We start from the raw sequence: 25,162 nt of genomic DNA on the forward strand, positions 1-25,162 counted from the left end.
TTAAGTGAGTTATTAATGCCCTTCTTAAAATCTTCTACCAGCCTCATGAGATATGATTTTAAATCTGAATCTTGTTTTTCGGGTGTGTTGGCGTATCCAGGACAAGCTGTGGTAGACGTACTGGGTTCTGATGATGCCAAGTGGTCTTGATTTCTGTTAGTTAAGATTCTTATGTTTGCCTTTCACCATCTGGTAATCACTGGTGTTAGATGTTCTAGCTGTCTCTGGCTAGAGCTTGTTCCTCCTGTGATTCTGTTAGCCTCTGTCAGCATTCCTGGGAGTCCAACTCTCTCCTGAGTCCCAGGGGTCAGAGCACTGTCTGCAGGCAAGCTCTCTTCTGGCAGGGAAGGTGCACAGCTCCGCCTTCTGGCTTAAGATGAAGACCTGAAGGGACCCTGTCCAAGAAGCTCTGTTGCTTCTGTGGCCTGCACACTCTCCTGCAGGGACTGGTCTTTGAGAGACCTGGGATACAAGATGGCCTTTTTTTTTTTTTAAAGATTTATTTATTTATTTAATGTATGTGTGTATACCATTGTTCTCTTCAGACACACCAGAAGAGGGCATCAGATCCCATTACAGGTGTTTGTGAGCCACCATGTAGTTGCTGGGAGTTGAACTCGGGATCTCTGGAAGAGCAGTCAGTTCTCTTAACCACTGAGCCATCTCTCCAGCCACTAAATAATAAAAAATATTAATGATTGATCTCATTTTTAGTAATTATGATGATCTGTGAATTACTTATTAGGTGGATAGAGAATATTCACACTTCAGTTACTGATTTTTAAGAATGAAGGTTTAAAATTTATTAATGCTTTTTGTTTTTCCAGTGCCCTGCTTGTTTTACTTCAGGACAGCCTGCTAGCAACAGCTAGTTCTCCCAAATTCTCAGAGCTTGTTATGAAGGTAAAGTTGAAATGATTTCATCTCTTTTCTTTCAAAGATATAATCACTTTTTTTTCTGAGGAGGTGGGGGTGTGGTTCAAGATAGGGTTTCTCTGTGTGGTCTTGGCTATCCTGGAACTCAATCTATAGACCATGTAGCCTCAAGTTCAGAGAGCCATGTGCCTCTGCCTCCAGAGTGCTGGGATTAAAGGTGTGTGCCACCACCACCCAGCTGTAATCACTTTTTAAAAATGTAGACGAAAAGAAATTTGAATTATGATATTGATCAAATCAACCAAGTATAGACAAAAAATACAGTTGGTAAGCCAGGCATGGTAACAGTTGTAATTCCAGAAAACAAGAGGTTAAGGAAGGCTGGGCAGTGGTGGCGCACGCCTTTAATCCCAGCACTTGGGAAACAGAGGCAAGTGGATTTCTGAGTTCGAGGCCGGCCTGGTCCTCAGAGTGAGTTCCAAGACAGCCAGGGGAACACAGAGAAACCCTGTCTCAAACAGACAAAAAAAAGAGGCTAAGGAAGGAGGATAGGAGTCAAAACCAGCCTAAGATACCTAATTTAGTGTTACTGAAACAGTGAGGCTGTCTCAAAAATATGTATATATAACTGGACTTTTATTTTCCTTTATTTCAACTTATCACTAAATTCAAGTCTAACATTTTTTATATCAGTCTTCATGCTGTGATGTATCTCTTCATCCTAATATCTAGGAGGCAGAGACTTGGTTGGCCTTGAACTCAGAGATCCACCTGCCTCTGCTTCCTAGTGCTGGAATTAAAGATGCACACCACTAAGCCTGGATTCTCCTAAAAATCTTTGCAAACATGAAAAGCAAGCTACCACAGTGGCTTATTAATTATACCTGTAACCCCAGCACTTGTGAAACAAAAGAAGCAGCCTCTTGTACATAGTCCAGTTAGATCATGGCCAGCCAAACCAGAAGGCAAGAAGTCTGATAAGGGATTTTCAATATGAGCACGAGGTATATACAGGCTTATAATGTTTAGTCTTTCGTAGAACTCTCCAAATGAACATAAGTACAACATTATAGTACTGGTGCTATAGTGGTATAGGATACTTGGCATCCTTAGGTTAGATTTGGTTAAACAATCTAGACTATTCTATACTCAGGTCCTAAGGAAACTAAGACAGAATTTGAACGTGTTTTGGTTTGGTTTTTTTTTTTTTTTTTTCCTCCAATATTTAAAACGTCCTTGTCTCAGGGGTTGGGAGTGAAAACTGGAGAGTTGAGATGGATGGTCACAGGGTTGATTTGTCACACTTCAGGGAGGGACATAGTTGAAGAGATTCATATCTTTAAGGTTTAGCAGCCAAACTTGAAGGATGTGACCAACATTTATATCTTACATACCTGTAATCACAGCATTTAGAAGGCTGAGTCAGGAGAGTTAAGGTTGAGGTCAGTCTCCATAACATAGTCTTGAGGCCTAGGGAAATGGCTTAGTCTGTAAAGTGCTTGTTATGTAAGCCAGGTGAGAAGGTCTGTGTTTCTAATCCCAGCACTGGGGAGGCAAATATAGTAGAGGAGAATCCTGTGACTTACCAACCAGTCTAGCTGAAGCAACAAGATCCAGGTTAAAGAGAGACTGTCTCATAATGGAAAGTAATGGAGGAAAATACCCTATGTCCATCTCTGATCTCCACATACATGTGCACACACATAATAAATCAGTATTATACACATAGAGAACATATACTCACCTAAAATTAGAGCCTTGAATTTGGAAAATTGATGATAAATTATCTTTATTTTTTAGTCACTCCTTCTGTTTCTTATTTTTTAATGGTTTGTTTATTTTTATGTGCATTGGTATTTTGTCTTCTTGTATGCCTATGTGAAATATTGGATCCCCTGGAACTGGAGTTACACACTGGGTCTTCTGGAAGAGCAGCCAGTGCTTTTTGTATGGTTTGTTTTTTGGGTTTTGTTTGTTTGTTTGTTTTTTGAGACAGGGTTTCTCTATTGTATCCCTGGCTGTCCTGAAACTCACTCTGTAGATCAGACTGGTCTGAACTCAGAAATCCGCTTACTTCTGCCTCCCAAGTACTGGGAATAAAGGCAAGTGCTGCGGTCACCCAGCTGCAGCCAGTGCTCTTAACTGCTGAGCCATCTTTTACCCTCTGGTTTCTTATTTTAATAGTGTCTATGGAGAATGGTTCGACTATTACCTGACACCATCAACAGCATTAACCTAGACAGAATTCTTCTGGACATCCACATTTTCATGAAGGTCTTTCCCAAAGAGAAATTGAAGCAATGCAAAAGTGAATTTCCTATAAGGACTCTAAAGACCCTTCTACATACTTTATGCAAATTAAAAGGACCTAAAGTGAGTAAGAACAACAATTGATCTCTTGAGTACATTACATGGAAGTCATTACTAGCATTTGAATGTGCTGTCTCCTTCAGATCCTAGACCACCTTACAATGATTGATAATAAGAATGAGTCAGAATTGGAGGCCCACCTGTGTCGGATGATGAAGCATAGTATGGACCAGACTGGGAGCAAGTCTGATAAGGAAACAGAAAAGGGAGCTTCTCGAATAGTGAGTAGCCTGAATTCCCAGGGGTGGGGGTGGAGTCTTAGGAATCAGAGTAAGCGGTCTCTTGATTTGCTGTTATCGCCATTTCTGCCTAATATTTTTAAAACACTTGAGTAGTGAACACACGATTTTTGATCTCCAAAAAAGAGTTCTGTGTCTGTGCCCAAAGCATGGTTAGATCATTAGGTAAGTCCACTGTGAGCTCTACTTAACTGGAGAGGAATGGACCAGCATGTCTGTAGACTAGAGGCTCTCCTAACCAGAACACTAGTACTGCTCCTCTAAGCTTTCCAGCTCTGGTGGCCTGTACCAGCAGAACCACACCTGTAAGGCCTCTATTCTGAAATATTTTCTGTTAGCATTCATCCTTTCATTTGTTCAACTCTAATCATTCCTTTGTGTTTTTCAATTTATTAGGATGAAAAATCATCAAAGGCCAAAGTAAATGATTTCTTAGCTGAGATTTTTAAGAAGATTGGCTCCAAAGAGAACACTAAGGAGGTGAGAATGAAAGCCCAAGGCTGGGGTGGTAGCACAGCACTTACGGCACTTGGAAAGCTGAGGTAGATAATTGCAAGTATGAGACTAGACTGAACTATATACATAGTGAGACTGTCTCAAAAAAGCAAATATAACAAAAAGGCAGGTGTAGTGGTCCACAGTTGTAATCTTAGCAGTCAGGTGGTTGAGGCAGATGATTGTTCTAAGTTTGAGGCCTATCTGATGTACATAGGAAGCCTGGGCCAGTCAGAGTTCTATAAGACTTTCTCTGCAAAAAACAACTGAAGGAGGGGTGGAGGGAGGAAGGCTAGAAGGAACGAGGGGGAGTGGGAGGGGCTAAATCAAATAGTGTGATTTTCTCTATGGAAAATGTAATACCTATCCCCACCTCTTTCTTTTTTTCTTTCTTTCTTTTTTAACCAGGGCCTAGCAGAGTTATATGAATATAAGAAGAAATATTCAGATACTGACATTGAACCATTTCTGAAAAATTCCTCGCAGTTCTTTCAGAGTTATGTTGAGAGAGGCCTTCGGGTGATTGAGATGGAGAGAGAAAGCAAAGGCCGGATTCCTACTTCAACAGGTGTGGTTTCCTGTTACAGTTCCAGAAATAGTTAGCTAAAATAGTTGCAGGCCACCCACCCCATTGGCATTCTTGTTGATACCAGCTTTATATAGTTTGGTGAGAACTAAAGCTTCCGGTCTTCTCTTCTGCCAGGAAGCCCTTTGACCCTCCCAACCTGCAAACCATGTGCAGGGTCCACTCACACCTCTCCCTACCTTACTTTGGCACCTTGGTGGAAGCAGTGTTCTCTCTTAGCTGAACTACACCAAAGTGCCCTCCTGTTTGTTCTCCCTACTCTCATCTTCACTGTTTTGTGTACATTTCCACACAGAGCATTAGAAGGCGTTTCCAACTATTTTCTAGAAGGCAAAAACCTTTTGAGTATCCTGTGTTGTCTGATCCTCTGCTACTTCTGGGACCCCATCTACTGCTCCCCAGCCCCACCAACCCCCACACTATTTCTGAATCACAAACACATAGGCCTTGGGCCTTTGTGCTAACTTTGTCATTCTGTTGTTCTTTATGTAGGGATTGAAACCAGGGCTTTGTGCATGCTCTGGATACACTCTGCTACTAATACATTTGTAACACCTACATTGGCCATTTTATTTACACACACACACACACACACACACACACACACACACACACACACACACACACACACTCTGCTTCTGCTTCTAAGAGAGCCTATTGGCCAATTCCCTAGCCTTGTTCAGATCTTGTTCACAAAGATCCGCTTGCCTCTGCTCCTGGGTTCTGAGTTTAAAAGGGATATGCCACTACACCCAGCACATTCCCACTTCTAACATCTATGGTAATAGCATCTGTTATTTGTTGTGTCTGTCATTCTCAGCTGAAATTCAAAATCCACATGGGAGGTACTGAATTACTGGAGCTCAGTTTGGAGAGTGCTTGTTTAGAATGTACAAAGAATTGGGTTCAATCCCTAGCACCCATTAACTGGACATGGTAATACATGCATGCCTATAATCCTAGGAGGACCAGAGTTCATGGTTATCCTTGGCTACATAGAGACCATCCTGAGTCACATGAGACCCTGTTAGAAAGAAGAGAAGGAAAGAAAAGATCTGCTGGAAAAGGGTTTTATCTGTTCAGTTGCCTAGAACAAAATTGGCACTCTGCAGTTATTTTAGGGATGGTTAGAATGAATGCATAGCCAAAGTCCAGGCGGAAATATTACTGTCCCCACAACAAAAAGGCTACTACGAAAATCGCTGTTCACAGAGACAAAGAAAGTCAAAGGAGGTTTCAGATTTAAAAAAAAATATTGAAACCAAAGGCAGCCCTAGCTGTAAAAGTTCTTGTCCTCAGGGCAGAGCAGAGCAGAGCAGTCCGAATGTGCCCTCTCAGGTGCTTGATGCCTGTCAGAAGTTTGCACCTTGTGTAGTTTAGGTTCTCTCTCTGCATCTGTCTGTCTCATCTAAAGCTTTGCTCTCCCAGTTAGTTGAGTTTTGACACCATAAATGACTACTCTCCAACCCACTGAAGGCTCTGCAAGGGTGGTAAACAGAACACCAAGTAACAGTAGGCCAGTGATTTGCCTGGCCACAAGAAGCCTCCTTTCCCTTTCCAGAGTTCTGTGTTGTAGTGTTCTTTCTTAATTTATTTTTATTTCATGTGTGTGTGTTTTGTCTACTGTGTATCTGTGTACCATATCTGTGCAGTACCCTCAGCGGCCAGAAGAGAATGAGCATCAGAGCTCCTGGAACTGGAGTTACAGTTGTGAGCTACCATATGGATACTGGGATTTAAACCTGGGTCCTCTAGAAGAGCAGTCAGTAGTCTTAACTGCTGAGCCATTTTGCCAGCCCTTAGACAAACACTCTTGTCTCTAGCACTAAGCCATATCCTTGCCCCAAGTTTGGTTTGTTTGTGTTTTTCTCTTAATTTGCACATGTATGCGGGCATGTATATATCTATATGGGCATATGTGCAGCTGCAGGAGCTTGTGGAAGCCCAGAAATGATATTGAATGTTGTCTTCCATTGCTCGTTGTTTTCCATTTTATAAATTGAGGCAGGGTCTCTTGCTCAAACCTAGAGCTCACTGGTTCAGCGATTTTTTTTTTTTTTTTAACCTGGAGCCACCTTGCTCCATGAATCTCCTAGTTCTGTCTCCTGCATGCTGAGATTTTTGGGTCAGCTGTTATGCTGTGCCTACCTAGCGTTTATTTGAATTCTAGCAATTCAGACTCCTGTTTACACTTTATCCATTGAGCCATCTTTTCAGCCCTGTAAGTTAGATCTTTTAAATGTTATACTTTATGACTGTTCCCTGTTAGAAATTTAGGAATTGAGATGAGTTGGTGTTGTTCTTCTCCAAGAATATTGATGGAGCCGGGCGTGGTGGTGCACGCCTTTAATCCCAGCACTTGGGAGACAGAGGCAGGCGAATTTCTGAGTTCAAGGCCAGCCTGGTCTACAAAGTGAGTTCCAGGACAGCCAGGGCTATACAGAGAAACCTTGTCTCGAAAAACCAAAAAAAAAAAAAGAAAGAAAATTGATGGATAGTTCCTATCCCTTGTTATTTCCTATAGATTTGAAAAACTTGTGTCTGTTATGTCATCCAGCCCAAACATAACTGATTCAGCCAAATATCCTCATTTTCTAAATTGGGCATTAATCATATACTTAGAAGTAGCTTAGGGACTTTGGATTGCCTGTGTCAGCCGTGTGATTGTTGGTATATAAGCCTTCATATAACCAAGGTGTAAGTAGGCAGCCCTTTTGTGTCAATTCTTTTTTTTCTTTCTTTCTTTTTTTTGTGGTTTTTCGAGACAGGGTTTCTCTGTGTAGCCCTGGCTATCTTGGAACTCAGTCTGTAGACCAGGCTGGCCTCGAACTCAGAAATCCACCTGCTTCTGCCTCCCAAGTGCTGAGATTAAAGGCGTGCGCCACCACGCCCGACTTTGTGTCAATTCTTGAAGTTCTGAGTGTAGGTTGTATATTTCAGACCAGCCTGCATCACTAAGTCCAGGTAGATCCTTGTGGGGGTTTTTTTGTTGTTGTTGGGTTTTTTTTTTTTTTTTTCAGTTTTCAAGTACAGTGGAGACATTCAGACATTTAAATTTTGTCGTTGCTAGGAGATTGTGTGTGATAAACATATGCTGTGCCACTGAGTCCTAGGGATTATTGGTTGTCTTTGGTAATAAATTGACTATTGCATTCTGGAAGTTGGGATATGTGGATCTCTGCATGGGCTTCCTTCATTTTCCTCTGTAGGCATTTCCCCTCAGATGGAGGTCACATGTGTGCCCACCCCCACAAGCACAGTGTCCTCCCTAGGTAACACAAATGGAGAAGAAGTGGGGCCATCTGTCTACTTGGAAAGGCTAAAAATTCTGCGGCAGCGGTGTGGTCTTGACAACACAAAGGTATTGTTCCTTTCTGTGTGGGGTGGAGAGGAGCGACAGAGTCACCTCAGTAGAGTGGCCTGCCCTTGGTATACACTGCTGAAGAGTTACATCTTGACTGCTCCCTGAACTTAGCCCATGTCTCCCTGTCCTCTCTCAACAGCAAGATGACCGGCCTCCACTGACCTCTTTGCTCTCCAAACCAGCAATTCCTCCAGTTGCCTCCTCCACAGACATGCTCCATAGCAAGCTCTCACAGCTCCGGGAGTCCCGGGAACAGCACCAGCACTCAGACCTGGATTCCAACCAGACCCACTCTGCAGGAACCATGACCTCCTCCTCCTCCACAACTAACATTGATGACTTGAAAAAGAGACTGGAGAGAATAAAGAGCAGTCGCAAATGAAGCTGCCCACCCTCGGCACTCTGCAGCTTTAGTTACTGATCTAGAAGCCCTGTAGTGTGAAGCGGCCGCTGCAGGCCATTGTACACAAACTGGTTGTATGTATCAGACTGCAGATGGGAGGAGCAGTGGTGCCTCAAGTCTGCACATGCTCTGCTTCTAGAAGACTGACTGTGGATTAGCTTAGTGTACAGACTTTAAACAGCTGCTCCCTCAGCTCAGAGTAGGTTCCATATCCTTTTTTTTTGTTTTGTTTTAATGGCTCATTTGTAAAATTGTCCTAATTTTTCCTAGCTTTCAGCCATTAGAAACTCTTTTAATAGTTCCTTTTGAGTTGTGAGCTCTTCTTCTGTAGCCCTGAAGGGACACTGTATTCTGTATGAATGCATGGCATGAGACAACTAATTTAAGAGACTTTTATAAATAAAGTTTGCATTAACTATACCCATTTCCCAAAATGCTCTGGGAGTTCTGGGCAACTATTTTCTGTCACCTATTTAAGGAAAGCTAGGTCAATTTATTGAGTTCAGGTAGAGGGTTAATGGCCTGCTTAGGTCGTCTCCTTTCTCTAAATTCACAAGTTGGGGTTGTAGCTCCACTGAAACAGGAGAGACTTTCTGGCCTGCTGTCCATATGCAGACCCAAGGAGCAGAGGAAGCCCATCCTCCCTGTTTGGAGGCCTTGGTTTATGACCTTCCTCTGCTCAGCTCCTGTTGTTTGGAGGGACATTTATGTGTCCTACTGCTTTGCTGTACCAATGACAAGAGATTGTTTGGGCCAACAGTTCCCACACCACAAGTGAATTGGGTTCACTGGTGCATCTGGGAGAGCTTGCTCTTTTCCTGCCTCAATATCTGGTCCAGACTAATTGCTTCATGCTTTGGTTTGAGTGAGTACAAAAAATGTGAAATGAAGATTCACTTCCAGAAAAATGGAGGCTCTTCCTCCATAGTTAGAAAACTGTTTCATGAGTAAAAGTTTCTGGGTTCTAGGGGAGACTCCAGGCAAACTCCAGGACCTCTCTAAGAAACTTTTCTCTTCAAGTCCACCTCTACTCAGCTGGCATTCCAAGCAATGAAAGGTAGAAGGAAAATGAACCTTGATTTTCTGTCAAGTGAACACTATTGGTTCTAGTCACCATTTTCCAGTGAGCCCCAGGTTGCCTGAACTTAACCCTGCTTGTTGTAGGGGAACGTGAAGCGGTAAGTCTAAGTATTCATAGCAGGAAAGGTGGAGTTCACTGCTATGGGAGGACATATTTGGAAAATGGGGTCTAGAAGTGAGCATCATTCATCTGAAAACCTAAGTGTTCAGTTTACAGCCCTGACAGTTATGTTGAGAGTGGCCTGAGTGTTGCCATGCATTCTGATTTGGTTTTGTTGTTTAAGGTCTCTGTGTAGCTTTGGATGAAACTCACTCTATAGACCAGGCTGGCCTTAAACTCAGAGACCGCCTGCCTCTGCCTCCCTAGTGCTGGGATTAAAGGCGTGCGCCACCACTGCCTGCCTTTTGTTTTTGAGACCCTGGCCTAGAACTCACTATGTAGACCAGGCTGCCCTGGAACTGTAAAAATCCACCGGCCTCTGCCTCTGCAGTGCTGGGATTAAAGGAACACACCAACAACAACCCAAGCTACTATATATATATTTTTTTAAGATTTATTTATTTTATGTATATGAGTATACTGTAGCTGTCTTCAGACACACCAGAAGAGGGCATCTGATCTCATTACAGATGGTTGTAAGCCATCATGTGGTTGCTGGGAATTGAACTCAGGACCTCTAGAAGAGTAGTCAGTGCTCTTAAACGCTGAGCCACCTCTCCAGCCCCTACAGTATATTCTTAATCCCTTCCCCCTAAAGTCCTTAAATAAAATGTACATTAACTATACCCATTTTCCAAGATGCTCCATGTCTCGTAGTGCTAGTGAACTGTTTTCTGTCACCTATTTAAGGAAAGCGGCGTATTGAGCCCAGGTAGAGGAAGGTTTGTTATAGCCTGCTGAGGTCTACCTTCCCCCTAAAGTGTAATGTCACTGAGAGTGTGCCAACCAGAACCACAGAATAAGCAAGAAACCTTGCCTAATTCTCTGTTCCTTTATGGAACTGAGCATGAAAACCAGTACAGTGGTGACAAACACCTATAATCCTGATCCTAGCACATGGCAGGCTAATCCAGGAGGATCTCAAATCAGAGACTAGCCTCAGGTTTACAAGACGACTCGGCGGACAGAGAAGGGAGAAGGGCTGGGAGTTGAGGTTGTTGTTTGTCTGTCAGGACAGGATCTCACCATGTAGCCCTGGCTGGCTGAAACTACTGTGTACACCAAGCTGGCCTCACAGAGATCCATCTGCCTGTCAGTATCCCTCCCACTTTTAACCATGTATATTGGCTGGAGCTCTAAAGTTGAAGTTGCAAGAGCATGACCTGGTGCCCTACTCCTTCCTATCCTACACCTAAAGCAGGCAGACCTGCAGTCTTCACTCCTGCCTTGGAGCTCAGGGATACATCCCCTCAACACCGCGTAATGCAGTGTCGGCAAATCCACTTCACATGTTAGGGGCTGTGGTGCCCTCTTAACCATAAATGTCCCAGATAGGAATAGTGCTTTAATACTGTACAGATAGGAACTTGTTCTGTCTCATACCAGTGACCTGCTAACAGTGACCTTAAAGAATGTACTGTGACAGGACATCTTCACAGTCTGTAAAACTGTCCAACATTTACAAATTTATTCAAATATCCTCTACCCCCATTTCCTACAAATTGTGCTAATCTAGTAAGTGCTGTATAAGGAGAAATTTGGGGAAACTCCCTCTCCCCAACACAATGCACACATTATATGGTTTCTGAGGGGACCAAAGCGGGGAGACAGTGACCAGAAAAGGAACTTTAAACATGCCAGCCTGGATGCCAGTCCTGTTGTTAGATAAGTATTGTGCTCAGTACACAACAAAAAAGACTTAGTCCTTACAAGTGTTTTTTAAAATTAGTTCTTATAAGTCCTTATAAACCTTGTGTCATATGTGTCTTTTAAAATATAAACAGGCTTAAGACAGGTCAAGTGATTTGAACATAATTAGCCCTTTTAAGATTGGAGACAGACAGAGGCAGATGCTGGAAGCTACCATTGGACTGAGCACAGGTTCCCAATGGAGAAGTTAGAGAAAGGACTGAAGGAGCTGAAGGGGTTTGCAACCCCATAGGAAGAACAATATCAACCAACCAGAGCTCCCAGGGACTAGACTACCAACCAAAGAGTACACATGGAGGAACCCATGGCTCCAGTCACTTATGTAGCTATGTCGGGCATCAATAGGAGGAGAGGCCTTTGGTCCTGTGAAGGCTCGATGCCCCAGTTTAGGGGAATGCCAGGGCGGGGACGCGGGAGTGGGGCGGGGAACACCGTCATAGAAGCAGGGGAAGGAGCTAGGGAGTTTCTGGAGGTGAGATCAGGAAAGGGGATAACATTTGAAATGTAAATAAAGAAAATATCCAATAAAGAAAATATTAATGCCCCCCCCTAAAAAAAAAAACAGTAAATAAAGGTTGGAGATGTGGGCACGGTGGCATAGTGCATGCCTTTAATCCCAGCCCAGAAAAATAAATGTAGGCAGATCTCTCAAGTTCAAGACCAGCCTGATCTATATAGTAAGTTTCAGAGCAGCTACCTACATAGTGAGACCACACACAAAAGAGTAGAGACAGAACATCAACTCAGAGGTCACGTGAGAAGCCTGTTCCCAAATACCATCATATTGTAATCTCGAAAGTGCTTTAAACATTGAGCCTCTTGGGGACATAAGTGTATCATTTTGATGATGTAATGGAAGATGTAGGATGTGATGGCTAAAATCTTGGTTGTCATCTGGAATCAACACAAGCAGATGGACATGCCTGAAAGAACATTTCTCAGTTGGGTCATTTTGAGATGGGTAAGTTCACCCTAAATTTGAGCCACACCTTCTGGTCCAGCTTGTATAAAAGGACCTGAAGGAAGCTTTTTGCCTGCTTATCCTCACTTCCTCTGGCAAGTTCATTGGTCCTGCTCCTGAGGCATTCCTCCTTCACTGGCATCAGAACCAGCTTCTTCAAATTCCAATGTAGAATGAAGACCAGCTGAGATGTAGCCCCGTGGAATAAACAATTAACCAGATTCTTGGCCTTGCTGTTCAGAGATACCTATTACTGGACTAGCTAGACCACGGCCTGTACACCACTCTAATAAATTCCATATATGTAGTATATATTATACACAAATGCTGGGATTACAGACCAGTATACTATCATATTCAGATATTCAGCTTTTTTTTTTTTTTTTTTTTTAGTGACAGTTTACCTGTGTAACCCTAGCCATCCTGGAACTCACTCTGAAGACCAGGCTGGCCTTGAACTCTGGCCTTGAACTCAGAGATCACTAGCCGCTGCCTCCTGAGTGCTGGTATTAAAAGTGTGTGCCATCACCACTTGGCTCTACATCCAGCTTTTTTACATGGTGGGTTCTGGGTATGCAAAGTCAGGTTCATCAGGATTGCACAGGACTTTACTCACTGAGCCATGTCCTCAGCCCCACAGCTTTGAATTCTAAGTATGTAGCTGGACAAGTTACTTCTCCAAATCTATTTACTCACCTACCTACCTACCTCCTAGGAGGATCATCTCCCCTTTGTTAGGAATAAATGGGATAATGCATCAAGGTTAGGATATGAAACATTCTTTTTTTTTTTTTTTTTTTTTTTGGTTTTTCGAGGCAGGGTTTCTCTGTGTAGCCCTGGCTGTCCTGGAACTCAGTCTGTAGACCAGGCTGGCCTTGAACTCAGAAATCCACCTGCCTCTGCCTCCCAAGTACTGGGATTAAAGGCATGCGCCACCACTGCCCGGCAAGTTTACTGAATTTCTTTAAGAATGTTTCGCCGGGCGTGGTGGCTCACACCTTTAAAAAATCAGTAAATTCACAAATTTAACTTCTGCCTCCCTCTCAGCTGGCCTGTGCTGAAGACTGGACTATTTTCAGACCTGTCTGTCTAGCAACGTTAACGCCTCTTCCAGAGCCTAGTCCCGAGCATTGTCCATCAACAGCATTGGGCACACTGAGATCTACTGACAATCACTTTTATTGAGAACAGAAACAAACCACAAAAGTAATTTGATTGGTTTCTGTGATTTTGCAATGAGGATTCCATAGTGTAGGTCCTTTACCCACCCACACACCTATCCAAATTGATCAATGACTTTCTGTATCCACCTTTTCAGACGGAACACATGCGTGTAGAAGCCGTATTTCCCCTTCCGGTCACATCCTTCACCCCATGAGACAATACCCATTTGATACCAGCGGTTGTTAAAGGGGCTCTGAGGAAGAAAAGTGGGGTTTCCAATAGTCAGGTCCAAGTGCTGTTTCTGAAAACAAATTCCTGGCCCCCAACCTTCTCTGACTTTGGAAGATTATCCACCAACCCCTGGCCTTTAAAGAAGCATACCTTCATGACAAAAGGTCCTCCACTGTCACCTTCACAAGCATCTCCTCGCTTGGTGTCATTCACCTTGAAGCCTTGAGAAAGAACAGGAGTTCAGAAGTCACTTCGTTTAAGGAGCTACAGCCAGTCACATGACCTCATTTCCTCACCTTATGTATCTAGTCCTTTAGCAAGCTTGTCACCTTTACCTGTCAAGATGCCCCAACTCCAGCCCCTTCTTGCCCTTTCCACTCTGGCCAAGTCACAGCCTTCTCTTGTACCCCAAACCACACCTTCAAATAAATAGACTCCAGGAACACCCAAACCTCAATTTAGTGAACTAAAATGTACATATAATCTAAAATACATATAGAATGAAGTCAGAAACATATCTTTCAACAGAACAAGGCAAATCAGTAGAAACACTCCTACCCAGACACATGGAAACTAACCAGACAATAGGAAGAAACAAGAAAAAAAGACCTTAGTAAGACACCTTCAATCAACTACAAAACTATCTGAAATATCTTCAAGCAACTGGTACATTCAGAAAAAAGCTTGACTCCCAAATCCAAAAATGAAAAGTAAATTTTAAAAATTGGATGTCATGGTATGTGCTTGTAAAAATCGACAATTTAAAGGTTGGAGTCAGGAGGATTCATTTAAGATCATCCCCAGTCACATGGTGAGCTTGAGGCTAGCCTGGGGTCCATAAGATTGTCCCAAAAGATCTAAATTAAATGACCAGGAAGTGGGAGAAAGTGAAAGGTCTAAGGAGTTAAAGGTTCAGTATGGGTGTGCGGGGCACCTGTAACCAGGAGGCTGAGGTGACACTGTTAACATTCCAAGACCAGCCTGTACTGTACATTGGTAGAGTGCTTGCCTAGCGTGCATGAAGCCATTCGGATCCCCAGTACCTCACAAACTGCATAAACTGGGCATGATGGCACGTGCCTGTAATCCCAGCCCTGGATGAGGATTGATTGGGAAAGGCAGAAGCATCATAAGTTCAAGGTTATCAGCTACAAGCCGGGCAGTGGTGGCGCACGCCTTTAATCCCAGCACTTGGGAGGCAGAGACAGGCGGATTTCTGAGTTCAAGGCCAGCCAGGGCTACACAGAGAAACCCTGCCTCGAAAAAACCAAAAAGGCTATCAACGACATAGTAGATTCAAGCCTAGGTTACACGAGACCATGTCTTTAAAAAAAAATCCACACAATACAGGGAAAGAGGGAGGGAGGGAGGGAGGAAGAAAGGGAGGGAGGGAAGTAGGAAGGAAGGATTGGCATCTTGAGTAGCATAAGCCCAAAGGAAAGATAAACACTAGAGCAAGATGCACACTCTCCTAAATACATAACTTTTAAAAACAAACATAACACAGGGAAAATAAGATGACAAATGAAACAATAATTACAAAATAATGAGTTACTAAAAATAAACTCCATACAATCACAGTCTTCATCACAATTAATTATTAACATACTAAACTACAAAGGGACCCTGAAATCCAAAATCTTAAGACTTAGTTGGGATTGAGATATAGTTTAGTGTTAGAGCAGTTGCCTAGTTCAAGGCCCTCTATTTAATCTGCAACACCACAGTAATAATAAAGTTGGGATTTGGGCTGGTGAGATGGCTCAGTGGTTAAGAGCACTGACTGTTCTTCCAAAGGTCCTTGAGTTCTGACTGCCCTGTAGCTTAAGAGAGTCCCCCTTGCCTCTGCCTTCGGAGAGATCTACGGTAACCCAGATGAGCCTCTAGTTCCACATGATGCTCCTGCCTCCACTCCCTGTGTGCTGATGTTACAGATGTTACCACTACACCTGGCCCTCTTCTCTCACCTCATTCCCCGTGGGATCACTGAGTTTACTGCTCTTCAAGCCCACAGGCCTCCCTGCTGTTCCTCAGGTCAACCAAGTGTTTGCCCACCTCAGCATCCCTGCACCTACATCTGTTCCCAAAGCCGGGTTTCGACCCTCCCTCTGTGTCTGATTCCTCATCCTCTTCCTCCCATCTCTGCCTAACCTGCTTGAGAAAAGGCCGATGCCAGCCCCTCTGACCACTGGCTTTAGTTGACTCGTCCCTTACAGTCTCCCTCACTCTGCTCTCTCCTCAGAGCTGTTATCAAGGACATGCATTCTAGATATGTTTATTGGCATAGCCCCCCTCTAGGAAGGCAGCTTTCTCAGGACCACCTATTTGAGTTCCTGCTGAGTACCCCTCCAAGTGCTGTCTAGGACACAATAGGCATTCAAGAAATGTATGCTAAGTGGCTAAATGAATGTTCTTTCTGTACCCAGGACTTCTGCTGGGCTAGATTCGTTGAGCAGATATTAATGATCACTGGCAAAACTCTCTCTCTCTCTCTCTCTCACTTGCTCTCTCACTTGCTCTCTCTCTCTCTCTCTCTCTCTCTCTCTCTCTCTCTCTCTCTCTCTCTCTCACACACACACACACACACACACACACACACACACCTCAGATCTCAACACCATGAAAACTTTTATGTTCTTTTTACCTTCAGAAAAGCTTCAGCCACTTACCTGGGGTCTTCTGACTTGTAAGTGCCCGGGCTTGTGCCTGTACCACATGCCTGCTAACCCCCATCCCAGCTGTTTCCCTAGCCCAAGACAGAAAGCCTTACCAGCACAGAACATGTTGTCAGTAATTCGAATCCGGGTGGAGGCCTTGCACACTGGCCGCTCTACAATGGGCAGGTTCACCACCTGCAGGACGCTGGGCTGTATCTCATTGATGTTGGTTGTCCATGTCTCCCGAAGGTTGCCCCAGCCTGTCACCCGCCCTTTATAACCAGCCCGGAGCAAGCTTTAGGGAGAGAGAAGGACCTGATGAGAATTGTCCCTGACAGCCTTCTAGAAAATGACTTTTGCATTTATACCATGGAACTGAACCCTGCAAATGATTGTCAGGCCCCAAGGTTCAGAGCCCAGGCCAAATCACAACTGAGACCCTAGTGCTGACCTGGTTACTGTCTGCTTGTCTGGCAAACACACGGGGTGAATATAGTCACTGAAGGGTACAGGTTTCTTTAGCTTGAGCAGAGCGATATCGCGGTCTAGGTTCTCCCGCCAGTTATATCTGGGGTGGACGTAGATCTTTTCCAGCATGGAGATCTTTTCAACATTCCGCTCATATCTGTGCAGACCCCAACAGAGAAGAACCACTCATGAGATCCTCAGCTAACTGAGCACGGTCACACACAGTCTTCTGAGTCATGTGGGCCCACAGAGATAGGCACATGCTACATGTACTGCTCCAATAGTCACAATTTAAAGAGACTTCCACCTGGACCATGTTCTCCTGTCTGGAGTGGGCCAGGGCCTGGCCATACGGGCTTGCCCAGTGAGGATGCTGAAAGCTCATACTTGTGGGTCCCATGTACCCCAGAGCCTCCAGAGCCCCCGATGAGCACTCAGAACCCAGCCAATCACCAGCAGGCATTTGCTTCATACCTGGTTCGGGAATGCTTGCCAATGCGCACCAGGAGGTCATTCTCAGTGAAGTTCTTGTCCCAGGGTGGGTACAGAATGCAGTGGGCAGCAGTGAGGACCCATCGGTCACTGATAAGGCTGGCCCCACACAGCAGCTCTTGGGGACTCTTCCGAAAAAGCATCACCTGCCTAACGGGAAGCAGAGTGCATTAGGAGCTGGAGCCCAGCCCCTAACAGCCTTGGAAATGGGAAAGGCTCTTAGATGAAGAGTACTGGGCTAGGATGGTGTCGCAAGCCTGTAATCCTTGCACTTGGGATGTGGAAGCAGGAGCATCAGAAGTTCGAAGTAAGCCTCTGCTATATAAGACCTCCCCTCGCCCCAAAAGTAAAGATGAAAGAAAGAAAGAAAGAAAGAAAGAAAGAAAGAAAGAAAGAAAGAAAGGAAGGAAGGAAGGAAGGAAGAAAGGAAGGAAGGAAGGAAGAAAAGGAAGAAAGACAGATAGTGGGACAGGGTTGCCTCCAGGGCTCAAATCTCGGATTGATTTGGCTGCCGTAGAAGACCAGAGCTCTATCAGGGTAGACCGTATAGTTTAGCACAGCTCTAGATCAGAATTGGATACAGTCCTGACTATGCAGCGTGCCTGAGGATGAGTCACGTAAGCTCGCTTGGCCTCATCTCTGACAATTACTCGGCAGACATGGCAAAGCTGGCTGAGGTAGCTCTGGGGGAAATTAGAGAGTGGGTGCTAGCGTCATCTGTGGAGCCAGGTCCTGCAGCGGCCGTGGGTGGGGCAGGCCTGTAGATCAGTCCAGGACGCACCAGGGGGCGATACCCTTCTCAGCGTCCCAGCCCTCCACGATGCGCCCGTCTATGTAAGAGTCAAGAAGCTCCTTTTCGGTTGTGTCTTTCAACGACTTCTTCTCGAACAAAGGCCGCAGGCCACAGTCTGCAGAGCAAGACAGACGGTGAGGGGCCCATCCTGGCCTCCAGCCTCGTGTCCCACTGAGACGCGAGTGTCTCACCTGCCTCCCCAAGGCCGAAGGTCTTCTCATTGAAGAAGGTGTGGAACTCCGCATCGGTGGTGCGTCCCGCGATGGACTCGTCCACATCATAGTTCTCCTCTCCCACCGCCTCCTCTGTAGAGACCCGGCAGTGGCTGGGACCTCAGACCTTCCCAAGACCCCAGGGGCATTGGAGGGCGTTTGACTCCGAGGTTAAGAGTCTAGGCACACCTGCCAGCCAACAATTTCTCAGGGCCTCCGTCTACTCATCTATGAAACAAGAATAGGACCTACCCCTAGCCAGGTTTCTGTAAGGCTGTAATGAACCCACTTGTTTTCAATCCTTGCCCCTGCCCTGCTCTATGAGCTCCGCTCACCGCAGTAGTTGAGGTTGCAGTATTCAAAGTCGCCAGGCTGCCCCGCAACATAGCACCATGCGCCCTCCTCATCCCAGTCTGGGTTGCGGCAGAAGTTTTCCACGAGTTTCACCTCGGGGTCGAAGTCTTGGTACTTGCTCAGGGTCTTGGCTGGTAAGCTGTTCCAGGGCAGGCAGGGGGACCCAAGTGTTGTCACAGCCAAATTCCCCTGGTATAGTCGGCCACGCTCAGTGAGGCACTGTCCCAGTGGAGGTGACAGATTGTCCTTGGAACCTCCAGAGCGAGGAGTCATCACCACAGTGGTACGGCCCTCCTGGCCTGGTGAAGAAGGATACAGAAGGCAAAGTTGGGGGGAACTACACGTAGACCCGAGGGAGATTTGAATCCCTGTCCTGGTGGATCACTCCCGTGTGACTTCAGGCAGCCTAAGCACTCCTAGCCTCAGCAACCTCCCTTCAAACAGAGTGCGCGTGCCAGTCTTACCTAATAGTTGATGGAAGAATGAAATATACACAGCAGAAATATCTGGTGCAGAGTGAGTCAAGCAGCAGGACCCCTTGGGCGCTTAGACTATCTTCAGTCTGTTGGTAGGGTCTGCCTGGAGTCAATTTGTGTAAAACTTTGTTGCTTTTTAGGGTTTTGTTTTTTTAAAGTTGTTTTTTTTGGGGGGGGGGGCGCTTTTTGTTTGGTTGGTTTCGAGACAAGGTTTCTCTGTAGCATTGGCTGTGCCAGAACTCACTCTGTAGATCAGGCTGTCCTGGGACTCCCTGAGCTCCACCTGCCTCAGCTTGGCAGGTGCTGAGATTGAAGGTGTGCACCGCCACCACCTGGCTCGGATCTCAAGTTTTAATTGGACACAGTAGAAAGGCTGTCGGGTCTGCTAGGAAGGTCTGTGTGGACCAGGGTGCAAGCTTGCAGGTCAGTTTCAGCGTCCCACAAACACGGACAGAGGCAGTCTAGCTAAGCAGCTGGTGTGTGTGGGGGGGTGTTGTTTGTTTGCTTGTTTGCTTTGTTTTACAGATCACTGGTGATTTGCTTTAAGGGCTGTCTCAGGTGGAGCATAGCTGACAAAGAACCGGCTCTGAACCTGCAGCTAGGGACCAGGCATTCTCTACCATTAACTTACAGCCCCTGGGCCTCTTTTTTCTGTTTATTTTGAGACACGTTCTCAGTAAGCTGCCGAGGCTGGCCTTGAACTTTAAAACAAAAATTTTGTTTTCATTTTTATTCATGTCTCTTATGCTACAGATATGTGTATTTGTGGTGTGTGTGTAGATGCTTGTCAAAAGACCATTAGATCCCCTGGAGTTGAAGTTATAAGGAGCTGTGAGCCACCTGACATGGATGCTAAGACCTGAGTTATTGCCTCTGCAAGGGAAGCAGATACTCTCAACTGCTGAGCCAAGTCTTCAACCCAGGCCTTGAACTTTTGCTCTTCCTGCCTCAGCATCTCCATGAGTTGGCATCATACCGAATGGGCCTGCTTGTGGAGGGTATGTGGGGTCGGGGGGAGTTGAACCTAGGACCCTGTGCATTGTAGCCAAACTCTCTACCACTAAACGACATCTCCAGCCCCTGGTATGAATTCATCGCTTATATTCATATCCTTTACTTGTGGTTTTGTAGCAGACAATATTTCACTTCTTGACTTTGGCCTTGGTCAGATGGCTCGTTCTACCAATGGAGCACAAGCAACACTGACTGTCAGCTCTGAGCACAGGCCTTCAAAGAGCACTTCTGTTCTACATTCCTCTGCTGTCATGGAGGAATGGAGGGACTCCCTCAGGGAACTGCTCAGCCCCAGCGTGATACAAGCAGAACAAGCAATCACCAGGTTCAGCTGCATCCACCCTTCATCGCACAGCCACCCATGCAGGCCCAGCAATCCTGGCTGGGCCACTGTCTCCCCATCCCAGACACACACACACACACACACACACACACACACACACACACACACGCACGCTGGGGAGTGCAGCTGAGAGCATCCTCGAGCCACGCCTCAGTGGTGTAAGAAAGAAACCCTTGCTGTGGCATGCCCTTCAGGTATGGATGTTTGTTTTGCAGCATTACTGTGGCTACAAGGAGGTAACCATGGGAATTGATCACAACAGTCAACCAGAACACAGCCTTAGATGCTTAACTCTGTGGTGTTTGGGAAAGACATGTGGCTGAAGTGATCTAGGAGAATGTCCTGGAGGAGAGCACCTTGGCAGGACACACACACAAAAGTTGTTTGAAACGAGCCACAGCCTGAAGCATGAGGGACCCAAGACTGGGAGGGAGAAAAGGAGGTGACAGGCAGTCTACCCAGGCCTCCCAAATGTCCTGGCCAACTGCCCCTTCAGTTTGTAACTCCTTCCTCTTGCTCTGAAGGTGGCCAGCATTGTGATGCCCACTCAATATTATCAAGCCTTCTGAAGACCCCTTGGCCATGGCCATGACCTGCTTCCTGGCCCCAGCTCACCACAGACAGGGACACTGCATTCCTCTCTGCGCACAGTAGGATCTGTGGTGTAGCACCAGGGTCCCGTGGTACTGCTGTCTGGATTGCGGCAGAAGTTCTCCTTCAGGTCTGCCCCAGGATGGGTGGTGGAGTTGATTCTGTAAGAGAAGGATGCTCGGGGACCTGTGCCTCCCGAGTGTGTCCTTGCTTCCCATCCTGGCCTGCAAAGCACTCACTCAGGCTTGTGGGGGTAGCGGCTCCGCCACAGCTGGCACTGGATACCGGTATGGGTGACATTCACAGTCCCAAGGTAGTTCACACCCAGATCCATAGCACAGCGACCTACAGAGACACACACCTGAGTCTACATCAGACCCCAGAGATGTCCCCCAATCTTCTATTAACATTTTGTCTTCCCACTGGCCCCAGGCTCTCTGTAGTCCACCATCCATAACCGGGACACCTTTCACTCCTTTGCAGCTGTTCCGTCCACTCCACAACAGCCACGTGACAACTCGGTGACAGGCACAATTGTAATCCAACCTGATCTCCCGCCCTTGTTATCTTAGGGCCTTTGCACACAGTTTCCACGCTTGGAATTCTCTCAGATTTGTTCACTAGCTCATCCCACAAGGCCAGGTAAACAGAACTTCTGGGAAGCCATCTCTGATTCTGCCGACAAGCCAGCTGCTCTTTCTGCTCTCGCCTGGCCTTTCCAGGAATCCCTGTGGTGTTTCTGTTACCCAAAAGTTGTGAGTTCTTTAAAACCCACAACTTTTCCATGCTCTCAATTCCCCCAGCACCTGTTTGGTATCGTCACCTCCTGTAACTCAGGCTCTCAGCAAACAGAGGTTTAAGGAGAGTTCAAGGCCAGCTCATCCTCACTTGGACCCTGTCTACAAAAAGAAATCCCCAGCCCCCGACACCAACACAGTGCCTGGCACACACGGAAGGCTTAGTGTAATATCTTTTGAGTAAGTAATTAAAGTATGAAGGCAGGAGAGATGGCTCAGCAGTTACGAGCACTGGCTGCTTTTCCAGAGAACCAGAGTTTGATTCCCAGCACCCACATGGCAGCTCACAATGTCTCTAAGTTCAGTGCCATGGAATCTAATGCCCTTTTCTGGCCACTGTAGTTCTAGACACATAAGTGGTATAAGATGTACATGCAGGCAAACACCCACTCCTATTACAATAAAAAGACAAGTATAGGCGTGGTGATGTGCGCCTTTAGTCCCAGCATTCAGGAGGCAGAGACAGGTTGAGCTCTGGGAGTTCCAGGCTAGCCTGGTCTATACAGCAAGCTACAAGACAACCAAGGCTGAACAGAAAAACCCAGTCTGGCCAGGCAGTAGTGGCGCATGCCTTTAATCCCAGCACTTGGGAGGCAGAGGCTGGCGGATTTCTGAGTTCGAGGCCAGCCTGGTCTACAAAGTGAGTTCCAGGACAGCCAGGGCTACACAGAGAAACCCTGTCTCGAAAAAAACAAAAAACAAAACAAAAAAGAAGGTTTGGAGGATGACAGCTGCCATGGAGGCACGTGCCTGGACTCCCAGCCCTGGGAAGGTGGAAATGGGAGGATCAGGAGTTCAGATTCCTCCTCAGCACCTAGCAAGTTCAAAGCCATCCTAGGCTGTAGGAGTCCTTGTCTTGAAAACAAAACAAAAACATTTTGGAGAATGAATTAATAAGACAGAGAGCTCTGAACAGAAGTGCCATTGGGCCCTGAGAGCCAGACCCTGAGATTAACTATCCATTCATTCCTCCAACAGTCTAAGTGCCAGCCACAAGGCCACATGCAAAGACATCCTTGACCAAGGACAAAGAGGGACCATCAGGCACTGGAGATACCACTTGAGCCATGGCTGCTGACCACTCTGTGATTCCTTTCTTGCAGGCTTCCGCACCACCCACCCACCCACCCACACAGAGTCTGTGCCCCACCTTCCAGACAGTCCATGAAAGTCTCTCGAGGTTTCCTCACTGAATCACACACTAAAAACAGAAAGCAGAAATACGTTTGGTATCGCTGTGGGGACGGGGTGGGAACAGGTGACAAGATAAAGATAAAGGCAGGGTAACAGATGGGATGGGGGCAGGGCAGAGCGGGTGCCAGGAGTGCTTTATGCAACAGCAACAAGGTCTGAGGGAGAGGACATTCTCTAGTGGAGCGCCCCCAGCCACCCTTCCTTGGGCAAACCTTTCTGGCCACTCACCTGTGTACTTGGCCCAGAACACGTCCTACAAAGCAAGGGCTGGGGGTGAGACTACGGCAGGATGGAGTTCTACTCGGTTAGTAGCATTATCCTTCCCTTACCACCTTATCCTTCCCTTACCACCTGAGCCCAGTTTGAGTCTCCTACTTTGGCTTCCAAAGGGAGAAAATATGGGGGTGGGGGGAGAGAGCCCCGCACCCTTGACTGGAGGAGACAAAAGTGCATCCCTCTCGGTCCCCCGGAAGGGAATGGGCTGCAACAGAGCCCCAGGGCCAGTGGTACACAACAGGGAACACAAAAATGGCGGAAAGGCTTAAGCAAAACACCAGATAACCCCGAGCCGCAGTATAGCTGGCTGCTGAAGCTGAGGAGCTCCCCTCATGTCGCGAGCCTCACTGTGACAGCCCGGGCCTACAAGTCCCCAAGACAGATTTTGGGTGCCCATCTTGCAGCTCAAGGAGACAAGAGTCCGAATAGAAGTGAAAGTCTGAAAAGGGGAAGAGCCCGGATGTTTCCTGCTTGGTCCAGCGATCCCCTGCAGAGGGAACCCAGGCCTGTTCCTTGCCTACCTGCCCTGTCTCCTAGCATTGAGTGTTGCAGGACTCACTGTGTCTTGGGGAGACTCCAGGGCCTCAAAGGCCTCCTCATAGCTGCACTGCTCTTCCACGCACTCACGCTCTAGGTTGCCCTTTCGGAGCTCCTCCAGGAAGCCACTGTTGGCTCTGCGGACCCGCTGGAGCAGCGATAGTGCTTGCTGAGGCGCCAGGAACACTGCAGCAGGGGGCAGGGGCATGGGAAGTCGCCTCAGGAAGCCTGGCTAGCTTAACCATTAGGGGTAGGAAGCTGGCTGCCCTGCTAGCTTCCAAGGGGGAACATAGGGGATGGGGAAAGCACCCAGAAAGCCACTGAACATAGTTTGAGTCATCTGCCTTTCATTGGTTGCCCTAGCCCACTCCCCCGTTCTAGAAGACAGAACTGATGCCCTCCTACCTGCACCACACACATGACTCCTTCTCAAAGCTGGACACTCTGGTCTGAGGACCACCTGGGGACTGTCCCTGTATTCTGTGTTCTTAGGCAGGAAACCCCATCCCTCAGGCCTTTCCCACATCCTCTATCCTGCCCGAGGCCTCCAAGTGCCCCTTACCATGCTGGCTGTGTACCAGGCTAACCAGGGCAGCCAGAGCCAAGCAGCCAGGGAGGCCCAGGCCGCGGACGTGCGACATAGTGTGTCAGCTCCTGGGATCTGAGGGATTGTCCTGACTCTCTCTGGGTTAATATTGAACCGATGTGAAGAAATCAGTGGCAAGGGAGAGGTCAGCAGATCAGGGCCTTGGGGACAAATGTCCACCCCTGACATTCAAGAGGACAGGTTCTCCTGGAACCAGCGGTGGATGTTCTAGGGGAGACAAATCATATAGAGAAGACCGTCACCCTTCCATTTATGATGTGGGTAAATGTGAATCAATAAGTCCTTCTGGAGGCTCCTTCTAATCCCAACCGACAGAGATGGTGCAAAACTCCCCACATCCATGCACTGCAGTTTTCTCATTGTGCTGTGGGTGTAACGCTTTGTGCTGAGACCTAAAAGAGCTTACTAATGTAGAGCACACAAAACACCGGGCCTACTGAATAACAGACAAAAGGAATAGAGATAGGTGTGGCAGGGGAAAAGCTCTCTCATTGCACTGTGAGACAGGGTAGCTCTCAGTCAGGAGGTGGCTCCTCTGTCTTCTCCTCTAATGGTGCTGTGGTTGGTGAATGGAGGCTGCCTGGGAGGAGCCAAGTCCAGGGCCTCTTGGCCTCTAGCTGTCTTCTTCAATCTCCTGCCCCAGCACAGGTGCTGGCCCAAGTCTCTGGGTCTCCCTGACACAGCCCCGTCCCTCCCAACCTGTCTGCACTCG

At 46.7% G+C, this 25,162-nt stretch overlaps 2 protein-coding genes across 9 annotated transcripts in view; one reads left to right on the forward strand and one right to left on the reverse strand.

Moving 5' to 3' along the window:
* Positions 1–8,767, forward strand: part of Ckap5 (cytoskeleton associated protein 5) — a 93,933-nt gene extending 85,166 nt beyond the window's left edge. For 4 of the 6 annotated variants that reach the window (XM_006500342.1, XM_030252170.1, XM_006500343.3 and 1 more), the window contains exons 39-45: positions 828–903; positions 3,061–3,249; positions 3,330–3,467; positions 3,882–3,965; positions 4,389–4,548; positions 7,776–7,927; positions 8,070–8,767. In XM_006500342.1, coding sequence (XP_006500405.1) covers positions 828–903; positions 3,061–3,249; positions 3,330–3,467; positions 3,882–3,965; positions 4,389–4,548; positions 7,776–7,927; positions 8,070–8,312 — 1,042 coding nt within the window. In that variant the 3' untranslated portion in view covers positions 8,313–8,767. The remainder of the gene's footprint in view (positions 1–827; positions 904–3,060; positions 3,250–3,329; positions 3,468–3,881; positions 3,966–4,388; positions 4,549–7,775; positions 7,928–8,069) is intronic. The other 2 variants (NM_001165989.2, NM_029437.2) reach the window with 2 other exon arrangements.
* F2 (coagulation factor II) lies at positions 485–24,545 on the reverse strand. Of its 3 annotated transcripts, XM_030247399.1 has the most exons (15): positions 24,406–24,542; positions 23,866–24,029; positions 23,259–23,283; positions 22,987–23,037; positions 21,279–21,384; positions 21,064–21,200; positions 18,597–18,914; positions 18,241–18,354; positions 18,038–18,164; positions 17,239–17,406; positions 16,748–16,921; positions 16,410–16,591; positions 13,790–13,860; positions 2,271–2,346; positions 485–674 (listed from the first exon to the last, which is right to left on the reverse strand). In XM_030247399.1, exons 1-14 carry the CDS (start codon positions 24,482–24,484, stop codon positions 2,320–2,322), a joined length of 1,743 nt encoding a protein of 580 aa, XP_030103259.1. In that variant the 5' UTR covers positions 24,485–24,542; the 3' UTR covers positions 485–674; positions 2,271–2,319. The 3 variants fall into 3 exon arrangements, with proteins under 3 accessions (XP_030103259.1, XP_011237590.1, NP_034298.1); XM_011239288.2 differs by lacking the exon at positions 485–674 and having other exon boundaries at positions 2,074–2,346; NM_010168.3 differs by lacking the exons at positions 485–674; positions 2,271–2,346 and adding an exon at positions 13,408–13,661 and having other exon boundaries at positions 24,406–24,545.
* Positions 24,546–25,162: the final 617 nt, after the last annotated feature.

The sequence above is a fragment of the Mus musculus genome, chromosome 2 (genome assembly GCF_000001635.26).
Source record: "Mus musculus strain C57BL/6J chromosome 2, GRCm38.p6 C57BL/6J".
In the NCBI taxonomy this organism is placed as follows: Eukaryota; Metazoa; Chordata; class Mammalia; order Rodentia; family Muridae; genus Mus; species Mus musculus.

What these genes read in the sequence shown, in the direction of transcription:
- F2 (NM_010168.3), bottom strand. Translation starts at nt 24,484, where the DNA reads ATGTCGCACGTCCGCGGCCTGGGCCTCCCTGGCTGCTTGGCTCTGGCT. An exon ending in CGCTACCCCCACAAGCCTGA is followed by an intron (nt 21,201 to 21,278) that starts GTGAGTGCTTTG and finishes CTTCTCTTACAG; the next exon opens with AATCAACTCCACCACCCATC. An exon ending in ATGCAGTGTCCCTGTCTGTG is followed by an intron (nt 18,915 to 21,063) that starts GTGAGCTGGGGC and finishes CTTCTTCACCAG; the next exon opens with GCCAGGAGGGCCGTACCACT.